The sequence below is a fragment of the Hemicordylus capensis genome, chromosome 1, assembly GCF_027244095.1.
Source record: "Hemicordylus capensis ecotype Gifberg chromosome 1, rHemCap1.1.pri, whole genome shotgun sequence".
NCBI classification, from domain to species: Eukaryota; Metazoa; Chordata; class Lepidosauria; order Squamata; family Cordylidae; genus Hemicordylus; species Hemicordylus capensis.
This window is the reverse complement of record NC_069657.1, coordinates 34,818,798-34,835,241: the sequence shown is the minus strand read 5'-3', so window position 1 is coordinate 34,835,241 and position 16,444 is coordinate 34,818,798. Positions and strand designations below refer to the sequence as shown.

The 16,444-nt window shown below is 42.1% G+C and overlaps 1 protein-coding gene across 8 annotated transcripts in view; it reads right to left on the bottom strand.

Annotated features, from left to right (window-relative positions):
* LOC128334016 (cation channel sperm-associated auxiliary subunit beta-like) overlaps window positions 1-16,444 on the bottom strand; it is a 216,076-nt gene that overhangs the window by 199,367 nt on the left and 265 nt on the right. For 5 of the 8 annotated variants that reach the window (XM_053270222.1, XM_053270289.1, XM_053270274.1 and 2 more), the window contains exon 2: window positions 12,945-13,029. The exons of 1 other annotated variant lie outside the window; for it this stretch is intronic. In XM_053270222.1, the coding sequence (XP_053126197.1) occupies window positions 12,945-13,029 (85 nt within the window). Of the gene's footprint in view, window positions 1-4,668; window positions 4,767-12,944; window positions 13,030-16,117; window position 16,444 lie in introns of those variants that run through there. 2 more of the 8 variants (XM_053270229.1, XM_053270237.1) reach the window with 2 other exon arrangements.

The following is a 16,444-nucleotide window of genomic DNA, read 5'->3' as shown; positions in this document are numbered from 1 at the left end:
GCCTTTGCAATGGACGATGAATGATATTTTGCAAAGAGGGATTATGCCGGAGTCTTGGAAGTATGCCAATATTGCAGTAATTCCAAAACCTGATCAAGATTTAACGCAAGTCAAGAATTATAGGCCAATCTCACTCTTAAACAATGACTATAAACTTTTTGCCGCCATTTTGGCAAGAGAATGAAGGCTATATTAAGACTTTTTATTCATGAAGATCAAGCAGGCTTTTTGCCAAAACAGCAATTAAGAGATAATGTGAGAACAGTTTTGAACGTATTGGAGTACTACGAAAAACACAATGATAAACAGATAGCCATGATTTTTCTGGATGCAGAGAAAGCTTTTGACAATGTCTCCTGGCAGTTCATGTGGAGATTATTTGATGCAATGGGAGTTGGTAATAATTTCATTAGGGCTATTAAGACCTATTATTCGGAGCAATATTCTAAAATTATTGTAAATGGGGAATTATCAGACAATTGCAAAATACATAAAGGAACTAGACAAGGATGTCCACTTTCCCCATTACTTTTTATATTAGTATTGGAAGTGCTCTGTAGACATATTAGAGAAGATGTTCTCTAGGGCCCAAAAATTGGGAAACAAGAGTTTCCCAAAAACAAGGCCCAAAAATTGGGAAACAAGAGTACAAACTAAGAGCCTTTGCAGATGATGTAGTGGTTTTTTTAGAAAATCCATTAGAGAAGATCAGAAGACTCTTGGAAAAAATACAACAATTTGGGCAACTAGCTGGGTTTTATATAAATAAGATTAAAACAAAGGTGTTGACAAAAAATATGGATCAGAGATCTAAGGACAAACTTTTTGAAATAAGTGAACTGAAAGTGGAGGAAAAAATCAAATATTTGGGCGTCTGGTTGACAAATAATAACTCTTTGTTATTTTCAAACAATTATATTAAAATATGGTATACAGTAAAAATCAACTTGCAAAGATATTGCAAAGTTCTAGAATGAACTTATCTTTAATGGGAAGAATTTCAGTTGTGAAAATGAATGTTTTACCTAAAATGCTGTTTCTTTTTCAGACTATTCCTATAATTAATACTTTAACTTGTTTTAAGCAATGGCAAAAGGACATAACTAAATTTGTTTGGCAGGGTAAAAGACCAGGAATTAACTTCAAAAATTTAACAGATGCTAAAGAAAGAGGTAGTCTTACCCTGCCAGACTTAAGGTTGTATTTTGATGCTGTCTGTTTGACGTGGTTAAAAGAATGGATAACATTAAGAAATCCTAGAATACTTGATTTGGAAGGATTTGATAGAAGGTTCGGATGGCATTCATATTTGTGGTATGACAAAAGTACAATACATAAAGATTTTCTGAATCACTATGTAAGAAGGAGTATAATGAGAGTGTGGGTAAAATATAAAAAATGGCTGGAACCTAAAACTCTGTTATGGTTATCCCCGATTGAAGCTTTAGTACGTAAAGAGATAAATATGCAACCGCAATGGGGTACCTATAGGGATCTGTTGTGTTTTCAAGAAAAGGGCTGTAAGTTTAAAAATTTAATTGAAGTACAAAATCTGGTTAGTAATTGGTTTCAATACCATCAGTTAAATGAAGTTTTTAAGAAGGATTTCAAACTTGGATTTGAGGATCAAATGTCGAGATTTGAGAAGGAGCTATGTGAAAATGATGAAAAATTAGTGTCTAAGACGTATAGGCTGTTACTTTTGGAAGAGACAAGAGATGAAGTGGTTAAAACGACTATGATAAAATGGGCTCAAGATGTGGGTCATAATATAGATAAGGCAGCTTGGGAAAAATTATGGAAAACTGATTTAAAGTTCACTGCATGTTACACTTTAAAAGAAAATTATTATAAGATGATGTACAGGTGGTATTTGATGCCTAAAAAATTGGTGATAAATGTATAAAAATGTTTCAAACAAATGTTGGAAATGTGGACATTGTGAAGGAACTTTTTTTTTCATATAAGGTGGTCTTGTAGGAAGGCAAAGGCCTTTTGGGACATGATATATAATGAGTTAAAAAAAAAATTAAAAATGACATTTCCTAAGAGCCCAGAATCCTTCCTGTTGGGAATAACGCAAGGAGAGTTTTCCACAAGCAATTTAACATTCTTCATGTATACAACCACGGCGGCCAGAATAGTATATGCACAGAAATGGAAGGACAATGAGCTGCCCTCAAAAGAAGATTGGCTGATAAAAATTTTGGAATATGCGGAGATGGCAAAACTTACAGTACTGATAAGAGATCAAAATTTGGAAGGTTTTAAGGAAGATTGGAAATCATTCTTACTGTACCTAAAGAACTATTTTCCTAATATTGATTTTTCAACAGGGTTTGAAATTTAGTAATATTAGCAGGTTGAGTAGACTAAAATCGAGTTTGGTAAGATATAGGATATATGTTTTGAATTATTATAGCAAGGGTTAATTGTATAGTTAGTGATTTGTGCTGATTGGTGAGCTGGAAGTCAATTTTTGTTTAATTGGATGTAATGAGATGTTCAAGATATTGTTAAAATCAATAAAAATTTAAAGCAAAAAAAAAAAAATCACCCATGAGCCGATTCTGAGTGAAGGGGCCAAACTGGTATGCATCACAGAGACCTGGTTGGGGGAGGCTGGTGGCCCAATCTGATCCCAGCTTCTCCCTCCAGGGTACTCTGTTGAGCAGGTGAGGGGATATGGATGGGGAGGTTGAGTGGCTGTGGTCTATAAGGACACCATCTCTCTTGCCAGGATCCCTGTCAAAGTGTCTGACAGTATCAAATGTGTGTACTTAAGTTTAGGGACAGGGATAGACTGGGACTTCTGTTCGTGTACTGATCAACCCACTGCCCAACAGAGTGCCTAACTGAGCTGACGGACTTGGTCTTGGGTTTGGCGTTGAAATCCCCCAGGTTTGTGTTGGTGGTGGATTTCAATGTTCACTTTGGTATCAATTTGTCCAGGGCGGCTCAGAAGTTCATAGCAGCCATGACAACTATGGGCCTATCCTAAGTGGTCTCAGGACTGACATACGTTGCTGGTCATACACTTGATCTGGTCTTTTACTCTGATCAGGGTGGTGTTCTGTGGGTGGGGACTCCTGTGATTTCCCCATTGTCATGAATGGAACAACATCTGGTTAAGGTGGCACTCACAATCATGCCCCTCCTCCACAGGACCCCTGCTAATTTGGCAAAGAGGCACCTTTTAACATGGTGATTATCTTTATTTAGCAGGGGGAGAATAACTGGCCCTATTCACCCACAGCACAGTACTTCCAGTGACTGTTGCTGGTGTCTGTCTTATGTGTTTTTTTTAAACTGTGAGCCCTTTGGGGACAGGGATCCATCTTATTTATTTGTTGTTTCTCTGTGTAAACCGCCCTGAGCCATTTTTGGAAGGGCGGTATAGAAATCGAATGAATGAATGAATGGGTGAGGGGCCTATTAGAATGGTCTGCCCGAGAAGGTTATTGGATCCAATAGGATTCCAAGAAGCCTTGGAAGGATTTAGTGCTGGCTCTGCCAGTGATCTTGTTGATGACCTGGTGGAGAATTGGAACAGTAAACTCACCAGGAGAGTAGACATGATCGCTTCTAAGTGTCCACTTCGACCTGCTTTGAAACTGGCCCCTTGGTGTATGGAATATCTATGGGGGCTGAAGTGGCAAGGTAGATGACTGGAGAGCAAGTGGAGGAAGACTCGACTCAAATCCAGCAGGTTACAACATTGAGTGCATTTGAACATCTATGCTCAGGCAATACATGCAGCAAAGAAGCTATTCTTTTTTGCATGTATTTATTTATTTATTGTATTTCTTTACCACCTGATATAGAAATCTCCAGGCAGTGTACAAATTAAAACATAAAACAATATAAAACAGTTAAAATTCATAAAACATAAAATCTCAATAAATAAAAAGACATTAAAATTTAGATTTCAATTGCATTTGCAAGCTCACACCCAATGGAGTTATTCAGGGTTGTACTGTAAGAGGGCTAGTGTGTGCCCCTCCTCCCCGAATCAGAACTTGGAACCATCAAGTACCCCAATTGTGATGTTTTAAATGAGTTCTTTGTGGATAAAATATGTTGTATTCAGGCCAACTTAGATCCAGATCCCACAGTGCAGTATCCGATGCAGAGGTGTCTAGCAACTCCTCTTATGTGGTTAAGCTGGATTAGTTTCAGTTTGTGACTCCTGAAGATGTGGACAAGCTGACTGGAACAGTGCAGCCTACCACTTGTTCCTTGACCCTTGTCCGACTTGGCTTATACTATCAGTCAGAGGGGTTGTCATAGAAGGCCTGGTAGAGAGTATAAATGCTTCTCTGAGGGAGAGCAAGATGACTCCTTGTCTCAAGGAGTTAAGCAACAATAGGCCTGTCTCCAGCCTTCCATGGCTAGGCAAGGTAATTGAGAGTGTGGTGGCTTCCCAGCTCCAGGAAAGTGATTATCTAGACCCATTTCAAACAGGCTTTTAGGCGGGCTATGGGGTGGAGACTGCCTTGGCTGACTTGACAGATGATCTCCAGTTGGGAATTGACAAGAGGAGGTAAAACTCTGTTGGTCCTTTTGGATTCCTCAGCAACGTTCAATACTATTAACCATAGTGTCCTTATGGAATGTCTGAGGAGGTTGTGGGCGGGAGGCACTGCCTTGCAGTGGTTCCTCTCCTACCTCTCAGGCACATTCCAGATGGTGTTCCTTGGAGACTGTGGCTCTTCATAATCTGAACTTCCATATGGTGTCTCCCAGGGCTCCATATTGTCTAACATCTACATGAAACCACCGGGAGAGATAATCAGGTGATTTGGTGCAGGGTGTTACCAGTATGCTGAATACACTCAAATCTATTTCTCCATGTCAGCATCATCAGGAGAAGGCATAACCCCCCTAAATGCCTGCCTGGAGGAAAATCCTGCCTAGAAGTTAAAACCACACCTGGTGCAGCTACCAAGGGTTCAGCAGTATGCAAGATGTATTCTACTGGAGAATTTTAGCCACTACTCTGCCCAGCAGAGGATAAAAAGGAAACATATAAAGTAATCTGTTCCTTCAGCAGTTCTGGAATGCAACCCCATTTGATTGTTTTCCGTGACCTGCTCTGCAGCAATAACTGGGGAACTTCTAATTCTGTTCTGTTGCAAACAGATCCAATGTCTGTGTCCCACGACAGTTGGATATTTTGTTATGTACTTCCACAGAATTTCCCATTCATTCTATTTATATACCACCCTTCCTAAAACGGTTCAGGGCAGTTTACATTAAAATCAAAAACACATAATAAAACCATTAAAACCAAACAACATTTAAACCAGATTAAAATTGAAACTAGATACCATTAAAAGGCAGACTAAAAATATGGGTCTTAAGGCTCTCCTGAAGACCACCAAGGAAGATAATTCACACAGAGAGCAGGTTCCACAACCCAGGGATGACAACTGAGAAGGCCCGATCCCAGGTCGTCACCAGATGAACTGGTGGCACCCATAGACGGCTTGTGGTAGCAAGCATGAATTGTCCCCTTTGCTAAGCAGGGTCTGCCCAGCTTGCATTTGAATGGGAGACTACATGTGAGCACTGTAAGATATTCACCTTAGGGGATGGGGCCACTCTAGGAAGAGCATCTGAGGTTCCAAGTTCCCTCCCTGGCATCTCCAAGATAAGGCTGAGAGAAATTCCTGACTGCAACCTTGGAGAAGCCGATGCCAGTCTGTGTGTAGACAATACTGAGCTATATGGACGAATGGTCTGATTCAGTAGAAGGCAGCTTCTTATGTTCCTATCTTAATGAGCAGTGGGAAACTTGAAGAGAAAGGCACTCTCTCAGTTAACCCATGTCTAAGCCATTCTGGGAGGTGCTTCACAGAAGCAGTGTGAAGCGCCGGGAGGAGGTTTGCGGGGGGAGTGGCTTTGATGCTCTCTCCCCACAGACAATCACGTACCTGTCGCTGGGTGGGCAGACTGCCCACCCAGACTAGTGGTGGCTAGACACTGGCACTCTGCGCCTTGCCTTTTGGCAGCCCCCATAATGCGTTCCCCATTCTGTGAGGGAAGCATCGGGTGTAACCTTCCCTTTTTGGGCAAGGTGATAGAGTGTGTGGTGGCGTCCCAGCTGCAGAGGGTTTTGGATGATACAGATTATCTGGACCTTTTTCGATCTGGCTTCCGCCCTGGATATGGGACTGAAACTGCCTTTGTCGCTCTAGTGGATGACCTATGCCAGGAACTAGACAGGGGGAGTACATCCCTGTTGGTTCTGCTGGACCTCTCAGCAGTGTTCGATACCATCGACCATGGTATCCTTCTGGACCGCTTCTCGAGTATGGGAATTGGAGGTACTGCTTTGGAGTGGCTCCGATACTTTATTGGGGAGAGCGTTCAGAAGATGGTGCCAAGGGACTATTGCTCGGCTCCGTGGCCATTGGTCTGTGGGGTCCCGCAGTGTTTGGTTTTGTCCCCCATGCTGTTTATCATCTACATGAAGGCCAGGGTGAGTGTTTGGCACAGGAGGGGCCAGCAGGGCCGGGTGAGCTTTGGAGAGAAGGGTCAGGATCTGAGCCAGAGTCTGAACAGCCACTATCTCCTTGAGGGCGGAGACGGGGGAAATGTCAGCAACAGGTGAGGGAATTACGGAGGAGTAATTGGCTCACAGGGAGGCAGCAGGAGCCGGATTGAATCTATGGCAGCTGGCAGTGGGGGGAGTGTTAAGTGCACGTGGCTGCTGACTATAACTCTGACAGCCTGTGCCTTGAACAACTGCTGGAAACAACACGTCAAATCGGATTGAGCCTCTGTTGGAGAGATTGTGACCTTGGAATTTGGGCTTCTCACGCCTCACTTCTGTATCCCTGGTGAGAAACCTATCCATTTAGCAATAAAACTGAAACCTGAGCTACTGGCTATTGTATCATATATCTCTGGCCAGCATCTTCTGTCGAGTGAGCTCGTGACAGCTATCCTGAATCGGAGGCTGGAGGCTATGATGGGTTGGATGTGGGCTAATAAACTGAGATGGAATCCCGAAAAGGTAATATTGGTCAGTAGGAGAGCCAATCGGGATGAGGAGATTTTATCAGTTCTGGATGGGTTGCACTCCCCTTGAAGAAGCAAATACTCAGCTTGCGGGTATTACTGGACCCGGCTCTGCTTTCAGAAGCTCAGGTGGAGGCAGTGGCCACCTGCCTTTGCACGGCATCAGCTAGTTAGCCTTTCTTGAGAAGGCAGATCTAACCATAGTTACCCATGCCTTAGCCACATCATGGCTGGATTACTGTAATGTGTTCTATGTGGGGCTGCCCTTGAAGAATATTTGGAAACTGCAGCTAGTGCAAAATGTAGCAGCTAGGATTTTAACTTGAGCTGCCTGTTGGGATCACATCACAACCATTCTGAAAGAGCTGCACTGGCTACCAGTTTGTTTTCAGGTCCAATTCAAGGTACTGGTTTTGACCTTTAAAGCCCTTAGCTGTTGGGCCCGGGATACTTGAGGGACTGCCTGCCCCCAAGGTTTGCTGCCCGCTTGACAAGGTCATCTGAGGGGTTTCTGCTCCAGGTGCTGCCAATGAGGGATGCTCAGCTGTCGTGCATACTGGACAGGGCCATCTATGTTGCTGCCCTCAGACTCTGGAATGCTCTCCTGGTGGATCTTCACTCCTTGGCTTCCATCACAGTTTTTAGAAAGCATGTTAAATCTTGGCTTTATACCCAGGCTTTTATATTATTGTCTCTACTGCTGCTTCTTTGTATTTTGTACAATTCCTATGCTTGTATTTTAAATCTTTTTAGTCAGATTTGTTTTATATTTTAGCTTAACATTTTTATTGTGTCATTTTTATAATCTTGTTTTTAATTGTTGTGTGAACCACCTTGAGATTGTTTTAATGAAAGGTGTATACAAATTTAAATAACCCTGACAGCAGGAGTTGGAACCTCAAAAGGTACCACACTCAGCAAGTTTCTGTCCAAGTCCACCACTACAGTGAGTGCAGAACAGACACCGGGATATGCAGGTTCATCTGCTGTCTGTCTACATTGGTCCTGAATTCAGAGAGGAACCATAACTGTAGAGAATGCATCTTTAGTTAGGCATAGTGAACTGTGGCATTGCATGGGGCCTTGAGCTCCTGAGCCCCAGAAGCCTTTGAATTTGATGTACCTGCTTTACTGGACTCTCCCAGAAACCCTTAATCATGTTCTTTATCATTAGGTACCTTTTGTTTGGTAAGTATGCCCTTTTTGTCCTTACATCTAAGACGGACCCAATGTATTGGATTCTCTTCACAGGGTCAGATGGGATTTTTTCCAGTTTAACTGGATTCCCAGGCTTTCTAAAAGTTGAAGTACATACTTTATTAGAGAATGTAACTTGTTTTCCTTTTCTGAAGTCAGCAGCCAATCATCAAGAGACAGAAAAAGTCAGATGTACTATAATTGTGCTCATGAATTTTGTAGAAAGGCTTGGTGCAGTTGACAATCTGAATGGAAGCTCACTGTATTGGTACATTGCACTTCCCACTGTGAATCTGGTTGTTTTGTATGCCTGTGTGGAAGTAGGTGTCCTTCAGAGTCAATGTTGCAAACCATTCCTCCTTGTAAAGGAGTGGTAGGATACCTTGCAGCATTATCAGATGGAACTTTCTTGCATTGACCTATCTGTTCAACCCCTCAAATCCATTATGGGCCAGATATCTCTATCCCCTTTGGGGATTTGAAAGTAATGAGTGTGGGATCTTTCTCTTTGACATATCCATCGTACAGGCACAACTGTATCCTTTCCCAACAAAACCTTCACTTCCTCTATTAGTGTAGGGGTTGCAGGAGTGTATTTTATAAGTGTTTTGAATTCTATGGCATAGCCAGTAGCCACAATGCACAGCACCCAAGCATCTAATGTCATGTTCTGCCATGCAGGTGCATAGCATGCTAAGCTTTACCGAGGTGGAGGTTTTTATCGAATCCAGTGGGATGCTCAAGGCATCAAAGATGCTGCTTATTTGACTCCTGCTGGTTACTGAGAGAGCCCTGTTGTTTCCCCTTAGACCCATAGGATTTTGCTAATACTGACAGTAGGGTCTTCAGTAATCTCTTCTGTCAGATGGTTTAAGAGACTGACCTGATGACTGAAGGACTTGCTGTGATACGAATACGGCGAATATTTATATGTCACTTAGAAAGTTCCCAAAGTGGTTTACATAGAGAAATAAATAAATAAATAAGATGGATCCCTGTTCCCAAATGGCTCATAGTCTAAAAAGGAAACAGAAAACAGACCCCAGCAACAGCCACTGGAGGGATGCAGTGTTGGGGCTGGATAGGGTTAGTTGCTCTCCCCCTGCTCAATAAAGAGAATTGCCATTTTTAAAAGGCACCTCTTCACTGTGATAAGGTGTATATGACTGAACACCAGAAGATGTAATGTCTTCGCAGTGTATTTTGATTAATTTTAAAAGCACATAGAATAGAGGAGAGCTATTGTCAGCCAGTGTGAACAAGGCTGAGCTAGAAGGACCAATGGTTTGACTCAGGATAAGGCAGCTTCTTATGTTTCATACCCTCCAACATTTCCATTGATGACAACAGTGACATGCAGGCAATCTAAAACAATCATATGTATCTTAAGGTACATATGTACCTTTTTGCATGTAATAGTTGCAACATGACAGAACAGCCTTAAAGTGCAAGACAGAATGGAACAAAGAGAGAAAAAAGCTATTAAAATTCTGCCTGGATAAGGTACAAAAGAAAAACAGCAATCCTACACTGTACCTGGAGCCTGCAAACTTCGGTGCTGCCATTCAGTCTTTTATCTGGCTTAACACTGAAGGCATTTTGCACCTTGAAAGAGGAAAAAACCTCCACTTCTGACTGAAGCAAAGCAAAATTACTGTTATCTCTGGCTGTATCTTAGATAACAATCTCCTGAGTCCGCAGTGCAAAGTGACCAACATGTTGGTCTTTTTAACCCTTTAGCCTGCATTTTTATTTCTCTATATAAACCGCTTTGGGAACTTTTTTTGAAAAGTGGCATATAAATATTTGTTGTAGTAGTAGTAGTAGTAGAAAAACAGGATAAACCTCTTATTCAGTTAGGTCGGTGGCGATGGGAAAAATAGCTCAAATATTGAAGAGGTTTTCTCCTCCTTCTCCCCCACCCCTCTTCCCAGTGTAAAGTGACCAAAATATTGGTCTTTAACCCTCCCTTTGTAGATGTCAGAACATGAGAGGAGTTTTCTACACAAGAGTTTTGTGCTGATCCCCTAATGGAGGAACTGTGTGAAGTGGCCATCCCCAATTCAAAAGGGTCAGCGAGTCAGCAGTAGGTCCTGAAATAAGCTGCCTACTTTTCAGAGTTTTAGGTTTGTCCTGCACAGAATTCACAACTTCAGAGCCCCTTCCCACTGTAGCTTCCTCTATCCAGAGAGGCTTTGATTAGCCAGACAAAGAAGCCCTGTCCTGCTGCAGATTTAAAAAACAAAGCCCCTTCAGAAGCAAGCCATAGATGATGGGGCTTCTCTGCCTGGATGATTGTTGAACTCCGTAGCTTTAAAAGCAAAGGCTCTCAGGGCCAAGCTACAGCAGGACAGGGCTGTTGCTGTTTAAAGCAACAGTACTCTCAGCAAGCATCCAAGATAGGGAAGATGCTCCATGGTAGCTTGCTTCCATGCCTGGATGATCAGGCACCATATTAATGGAGGACATGCACCCAGGCAGAAGGATCTTATACTGTGTCTGCACGTCCTACAAGCAAGTGGTGCAGGAGGAGAGTGTATGTGCAGAGCAGAATGGCAGCAGGCACACGCCTGCGCCACAATGGACAACGATACTTCATGTGCCAGGGCAGTGGCACATGACCCAGGCCTTTGGCATCCCACCCTGCTTGGTGTCCTAGGTGGCCACCTAGTGGACAGGCTGGCCCTGACAATGACAGTTATTAAAACATTAAATTATAACATGTTTATTGTGCATCTCTTTTAGTTTTGAAGAACTAGATGTGTGTGCAAGATGGCAGATGAAAAATAGGATAAAAGCTCGGCGGGGGGGGGGGGGCATGTTGTGCAAACCTGTATCTTTCACAGTCTTCTAAGTTTTCATCAGGGGATGATGTCTCACTCAGTCTCACCTGCTCAGTCCCATAAGCTTCAGAAATCCTCAGGAGAACTGCTGCCTGGCAACTGGCAACCTTCAGTAAGGGGAAATCTGTTTCCATTACAGGCTGAATTAATTCCACCTCCTCAATCCCACTTCCTTGTCTCAGAGGTCCTAAGAAGAATCCCTCTGCCAGCAAGGGAAGAACTACCTCGATCATGGGCTGAGAAAATTCCATCTCCTCAGCCCAACACTCCTGCCTCACAGGGCCTCAGTGAGAGCTGTTGCCTAATAAAGTAAAGTGTGCCGCTGAGTCAGTGTTGACTCCTGGCAACCACAGAGCCCTGTGGTTGTCTTTGGTAGAATACAGGAGGGGTTTACCATTGCCTCCTCCCACGCAGTATAAGATGATGCCTTTCTGCATCTTCCTATATCACTGCTGCCCAATATAGGTATTTCCCATAGTCTGGGAAACATACCAGCAGGGATTCGAACTGGTAACCTCTAGCTTGCTAATCAAGTCATTTCCCTGCTGCACCTCCTGTTAACTGAGCAAAGAGGCACCTTTTCAAAGTGGTGATACTCTTCTATTTATCAGGGACAAGCAACTGGCCCTATCCAACCCCAGCACAGCATCCCTCCAGTGGCTGTTGCTGGTGGCTATCTTATGTTTATTTGTAGACTGTTACCCCTTTGGTGACAGGGATCAATCTTATTACTTTATTATTGTTTTCTCTGGGAACTTTGGGAACTTTAGTTGAAAGTTGGGAACTTTGGGAACTTTAGTTGAAAAGCGGTATATAAATATTCATTGTTTGTTTTTGCCATTTTTAAGTAGCTGCGCCATTTTTAAGTAGCTGTTGTCTAACAGGCAGCGCCAAAGGTAAGAGCCAGAAAAGATAAAGGACAAGAAGCCACATTAATAATCCTGGCACCAAATGGACACACACTATGCTGTGCACCTGACTTATTTATTGGGGGCGGGGTGGGGGGGGAATAAGTTGCTTTGAGAACTTCTTGGAGTTAGAAAGCAGGATACTTCAAAGATCTTTGCTAACTGAGAGAAGAGACATTTTAAAGCAATGGTTCTCTTCTATAGTTCAAAGAGAGATCAACTGTTCCTATTCAGTCCCAGTGCAGCATCTCTCCAGCAGCTATTGTCATTACAGGCTGATATAGACTATCAAAAGTGGTATAAAAATATTAATAATAATATGTAAGTTTACTCACAAGTAAATCCCAGAGAGTTCAATGGGACTTGCTCTTAAGTAAGAGGTACATGGGTTGCAGCCTTAGAGGCATTTCGTGAAGGGAAAGCACATGTGTTTTATATTCTCTTGATTAATCTTCAACAAATAGCACAGAGCTGTGTGTTATCTTATAGTCTTTTATAAGCAACTACATTAAACATAGCATATTTACTAATCCTTTAGTTTCCTACCAGTCTCTATCCCTGAGTCTCAGTCTGTGCCACTACTTCCTATCTCTGATGCTACTTCCTGTCTCTGCTGCACAGACTGATGGGATCTGTAGTATTGCAGGAAACTATGTAAGCAGCTACACTATACTTAGTACAGTTCTTCCTGTAGAATATAATATGTTCCTTGGGGATTCCAAATCAAGCTAAGGAACACTGAAATACACATAGTCCTACAAACTGAGTTTACCTGTCACACCCTCTATTGATACATCACTTTTGACAAAATAAAATACTTCTACTGCATGGAACCCATTGCAAATTAAATGCAAAACGTGGAGCAAAATGCAATGCACTAATTAAACAGAAAGCAAAAAGCATCTAGAATTCAATACTCATCATCTGGGGAGTGGTTTAAGAAATGGATATAATGGAATCCCCAACTTGCCTTTTTCATTGTAGGTAATTCCTGAAGCATGTTTTGGTATTTTTAAAATGGCTGTAAGCACCACATAAAGCCACAGTGACGTCATCTGCATAAGAACAAACACAAATGTACTCTTTAAACTATATGTAAAGCCTGTTCTCAAATTTCAGTTCTGCTCTCCCAACGTTCAGTCACACTACAGAATGACCAAGAAACAGAACTTAAGATAGGAGGACTGTGTAGCAGAGCAGCAGGCTTGATTCCCAAGGGCTCTCCCCAAGTTCTATAGAGTTGCCATGCCCCCCAGAATTCCAGCTTTCACCCGGATTTCAAGCATCTCACCCAGATTGCTTAGCCCACCTGGATTCGCCTAGATTTCAGCTTTCATTTTAAAAAACAAAACAAAACCTAAGCTCTAGCCCTTGTAGAAGTGGAGTTCTGGAGCAAACCATGTAGTCACTGTTCTGCTCAACCAATGGACTTGGATTAAGAGAGGAAGAGCACAGGATGCTAGCTGGGAGGATTTCACTTTTACAAGTACAGTAATCCCCCGAGGAATGTTATCTTGTTTGCTTGTTTGTTATCAGCAGGAATCTCTGTTGGGCAGTTGAGAGGATAGCTTGCTTCTGATGTGAATCACTACCTGCCAGGCTGTGTATTGTAACATTTAAGGACTTTCTTGGCTTTATGTTCAATGCATGCCTACTTAGAAGTAAGCACCATTGGTTTTAATCAGATCTGCCTAAAGAATCGCAGCCTTAATTAAAAGGCTATACATTTTTTATTTTTGTTCTATTGCTGCTGTTAATATGTCAAGGAAAATAGTCAGGCAAAGATATCTTCCCCAACTATTGTTGGTAGATATCCAGAGCAAATTCAGATCAACATGAAAGTGCAGCTGCTGATTTGCATATGCAAAATTATTTCCAAGCCAATTTACATAATATGCAAATTAAGATCACGGATTTGGAAAGTCATACTATGGCAACCCTATACGGAGGCTGCAATCTGGGACATTTGAGCAGAAGCAAATCCTGCTCCATTGTAGCTCCTGGAATTATCTGGCATAGGCAGGGCCAGCCCAAGGGATATTGGCACCTTAGGTGAAGTATGACTTCCTCCACCCATTCAAAGAATTATGAATTTGCAATACCACGGCTCATGGTGGAGGATTCTCGGATTGTGGTGGAGGGTTAGTGTCCCTCACAGCCCTGCCCCAGATTATGAGCTGTGCTTGGGAGAGGAAGGAAGGAAGGAAGGAAGGAATACTGGAGCTGAGTGTGTTTTGAGGAAACAATGTAAAAGGCTAGGTTTCAAATATCTGGAATATATGCACCTTTGCTGTTCTTCCTGAGGCAAATGTCTCAAAGAGGCAGTAGGCAGGTGGGGGAAAGGTTGCCAGAGGAGGGAAAGTATAGGACTGGGTTTGAGCTACGTCTAGAGCTCTCCTTCACGTAAATTGGTGACACTGAAGACTGTCTTTAATTTAACTGGCTGCAAAGCAGAGCAACTGGATATTAATTATCAGATAACCAAAATCTTGGCCTTCTCCAAAAGGAAAAAATATATATAAATGGAGGACTGACAATCACGATATAGAGCAAGTTAAATGTTTTAAGTATTCGGTGGTCGTATTTCAGGAGTCTGGGATGAAGACCACCCAAATCAGTTATGTTGCTGCTCGGGCACAGAGAAGTGTGTCAGCAACTCTCAGCTTCCACAGGCAGCAAGGAGGGATGTTTGTTCCGGCTGCCATCAACTTATTCAAGGGAAAGTCGATGGCTCAAATGTTATATGGGGCACAGCATGGACCCTATGCCTACTATTCTCTCCCGGAGCGGGTCCAAGCCAGGTTCTTAACATTATATATGACCCCCAAATGTATTTCTAATGCAACTTTGAGACTGGAATTGGGTCTTATCTCAATAGAAGCCGTAGCTTGGTATCTAATACTAATAAACTGGGCGAGAATCAACTTATTGCCCTCTGGTCTCCTTCCCTTGTTATTATTGGACAGGCACTGCTCGAGGTGGTGGGAGAACCGTGTCAGGAAACTCTGTACCTATGGTCTTTCACCTGAGGCAATCCTCTCTGTGGGTTTGGTCAGGGCCAAAACCGAAGGATCTGGGATACTGAGTTTCAGAAAGACCTGTCGACGACATCTAGGTCATTCCACCTGCTCCGTGGTGGGAAGAGAACTTGCCCAGTGGATTATCTATTCCTCCTAACTTTCCCTAAACATAGATGGGCCTTCTCGAGGACCCATATTAATGTCATCCCTTCAGAACTTTTGGCTAGTAGATATTGTAGAATTCAAATTGAGCAGAGCTATTGCCCCTGTAACTCTGATGAGATTGAATCAGTTTCCTCCAAAAGTTTTAAAAACTTAAAACAAAACAACAATAATTTATTGCAAACCAACAGGTGGACTGATCTCATAGAACACCCATATATTTAATGCTATCATCATGTAGGAACTCGATGTGAGATTTCAGGGCTTTCTGCCCAGCCATTCGGGGGATATTAATATTATTAGTTTCCCATTGATCCCTATGGGGAATTTATGATTTAAACTAGAAATCCGCCCAGAGACGTAAGTTTTGGGCAGTATAAAAATATGTTAAACAAACAAACAAACAAACATGGGTGCTAGTCCCCCTAGTGGCAGTTTGTGTTCATTGCATGTTTACTCAATCACATTTGCTCACCCCTGAATGTAACTCTGTTATATTTCCTCATAAATACTGTCTCAGATTTGACCTCAGAGCAAGAGCTGTTATTCCTATCTCTGAGGTTTATTTCACAGACCTATTTGTACTGTGCTCTGAGAGAACACAAGATTCAAAATCATTTATACATGCACAACTGTTTCTCTTTTTTCCTTGCCTGTCCTTATGCTATTATTTTCTATGAGCCAAACTGTCAGACATTGTGCCATATATTCAGAATCGAAGGCATTGTGCCATGTACACAGAATAGGACTGGAAATCTATTATTTCTTTATTATACTTATGATCCTGGCATAGTATGCTGTTTTATAGTTTTTGTTTTGACTTTTAATTGATTTTAATGGTTTTGTTTTAATTGTAAACGGCCCTGAGCCATTTTGGGAGGGCGGTATAACAATTAGATAGATAGATAGATAGATAGATAGATAGATAGATAGATAGATAGATAGATAGATAGATAATTACCTCAGAAATATGGCCTCAAGTTTTACTTGGACAGGTTGAACTTAAGGGTGTATTTATTTTAGCTGGTTTTCTTATAGTAAGCAAATCACAGCGTCTTTGAGAGTGATCGTTCCTGTCAGAATTATTTGTGGGCAAGAGTTGATTTGAACAGTGCTCTGGGAGAGAGAGCAGGATAGAAACTATTCTATACATTTGTACAGAAAATCTCTTGAAGGGTGTCCTCTTTTTTGTTCTTTGTCCTCAGATTGTTCTTTTACCATTTGCTGAAAGCAAGACTGTTGTAACTGTAGAAAGGATATATGTTCAGTTGTCTCTTAGCCAGCCCTT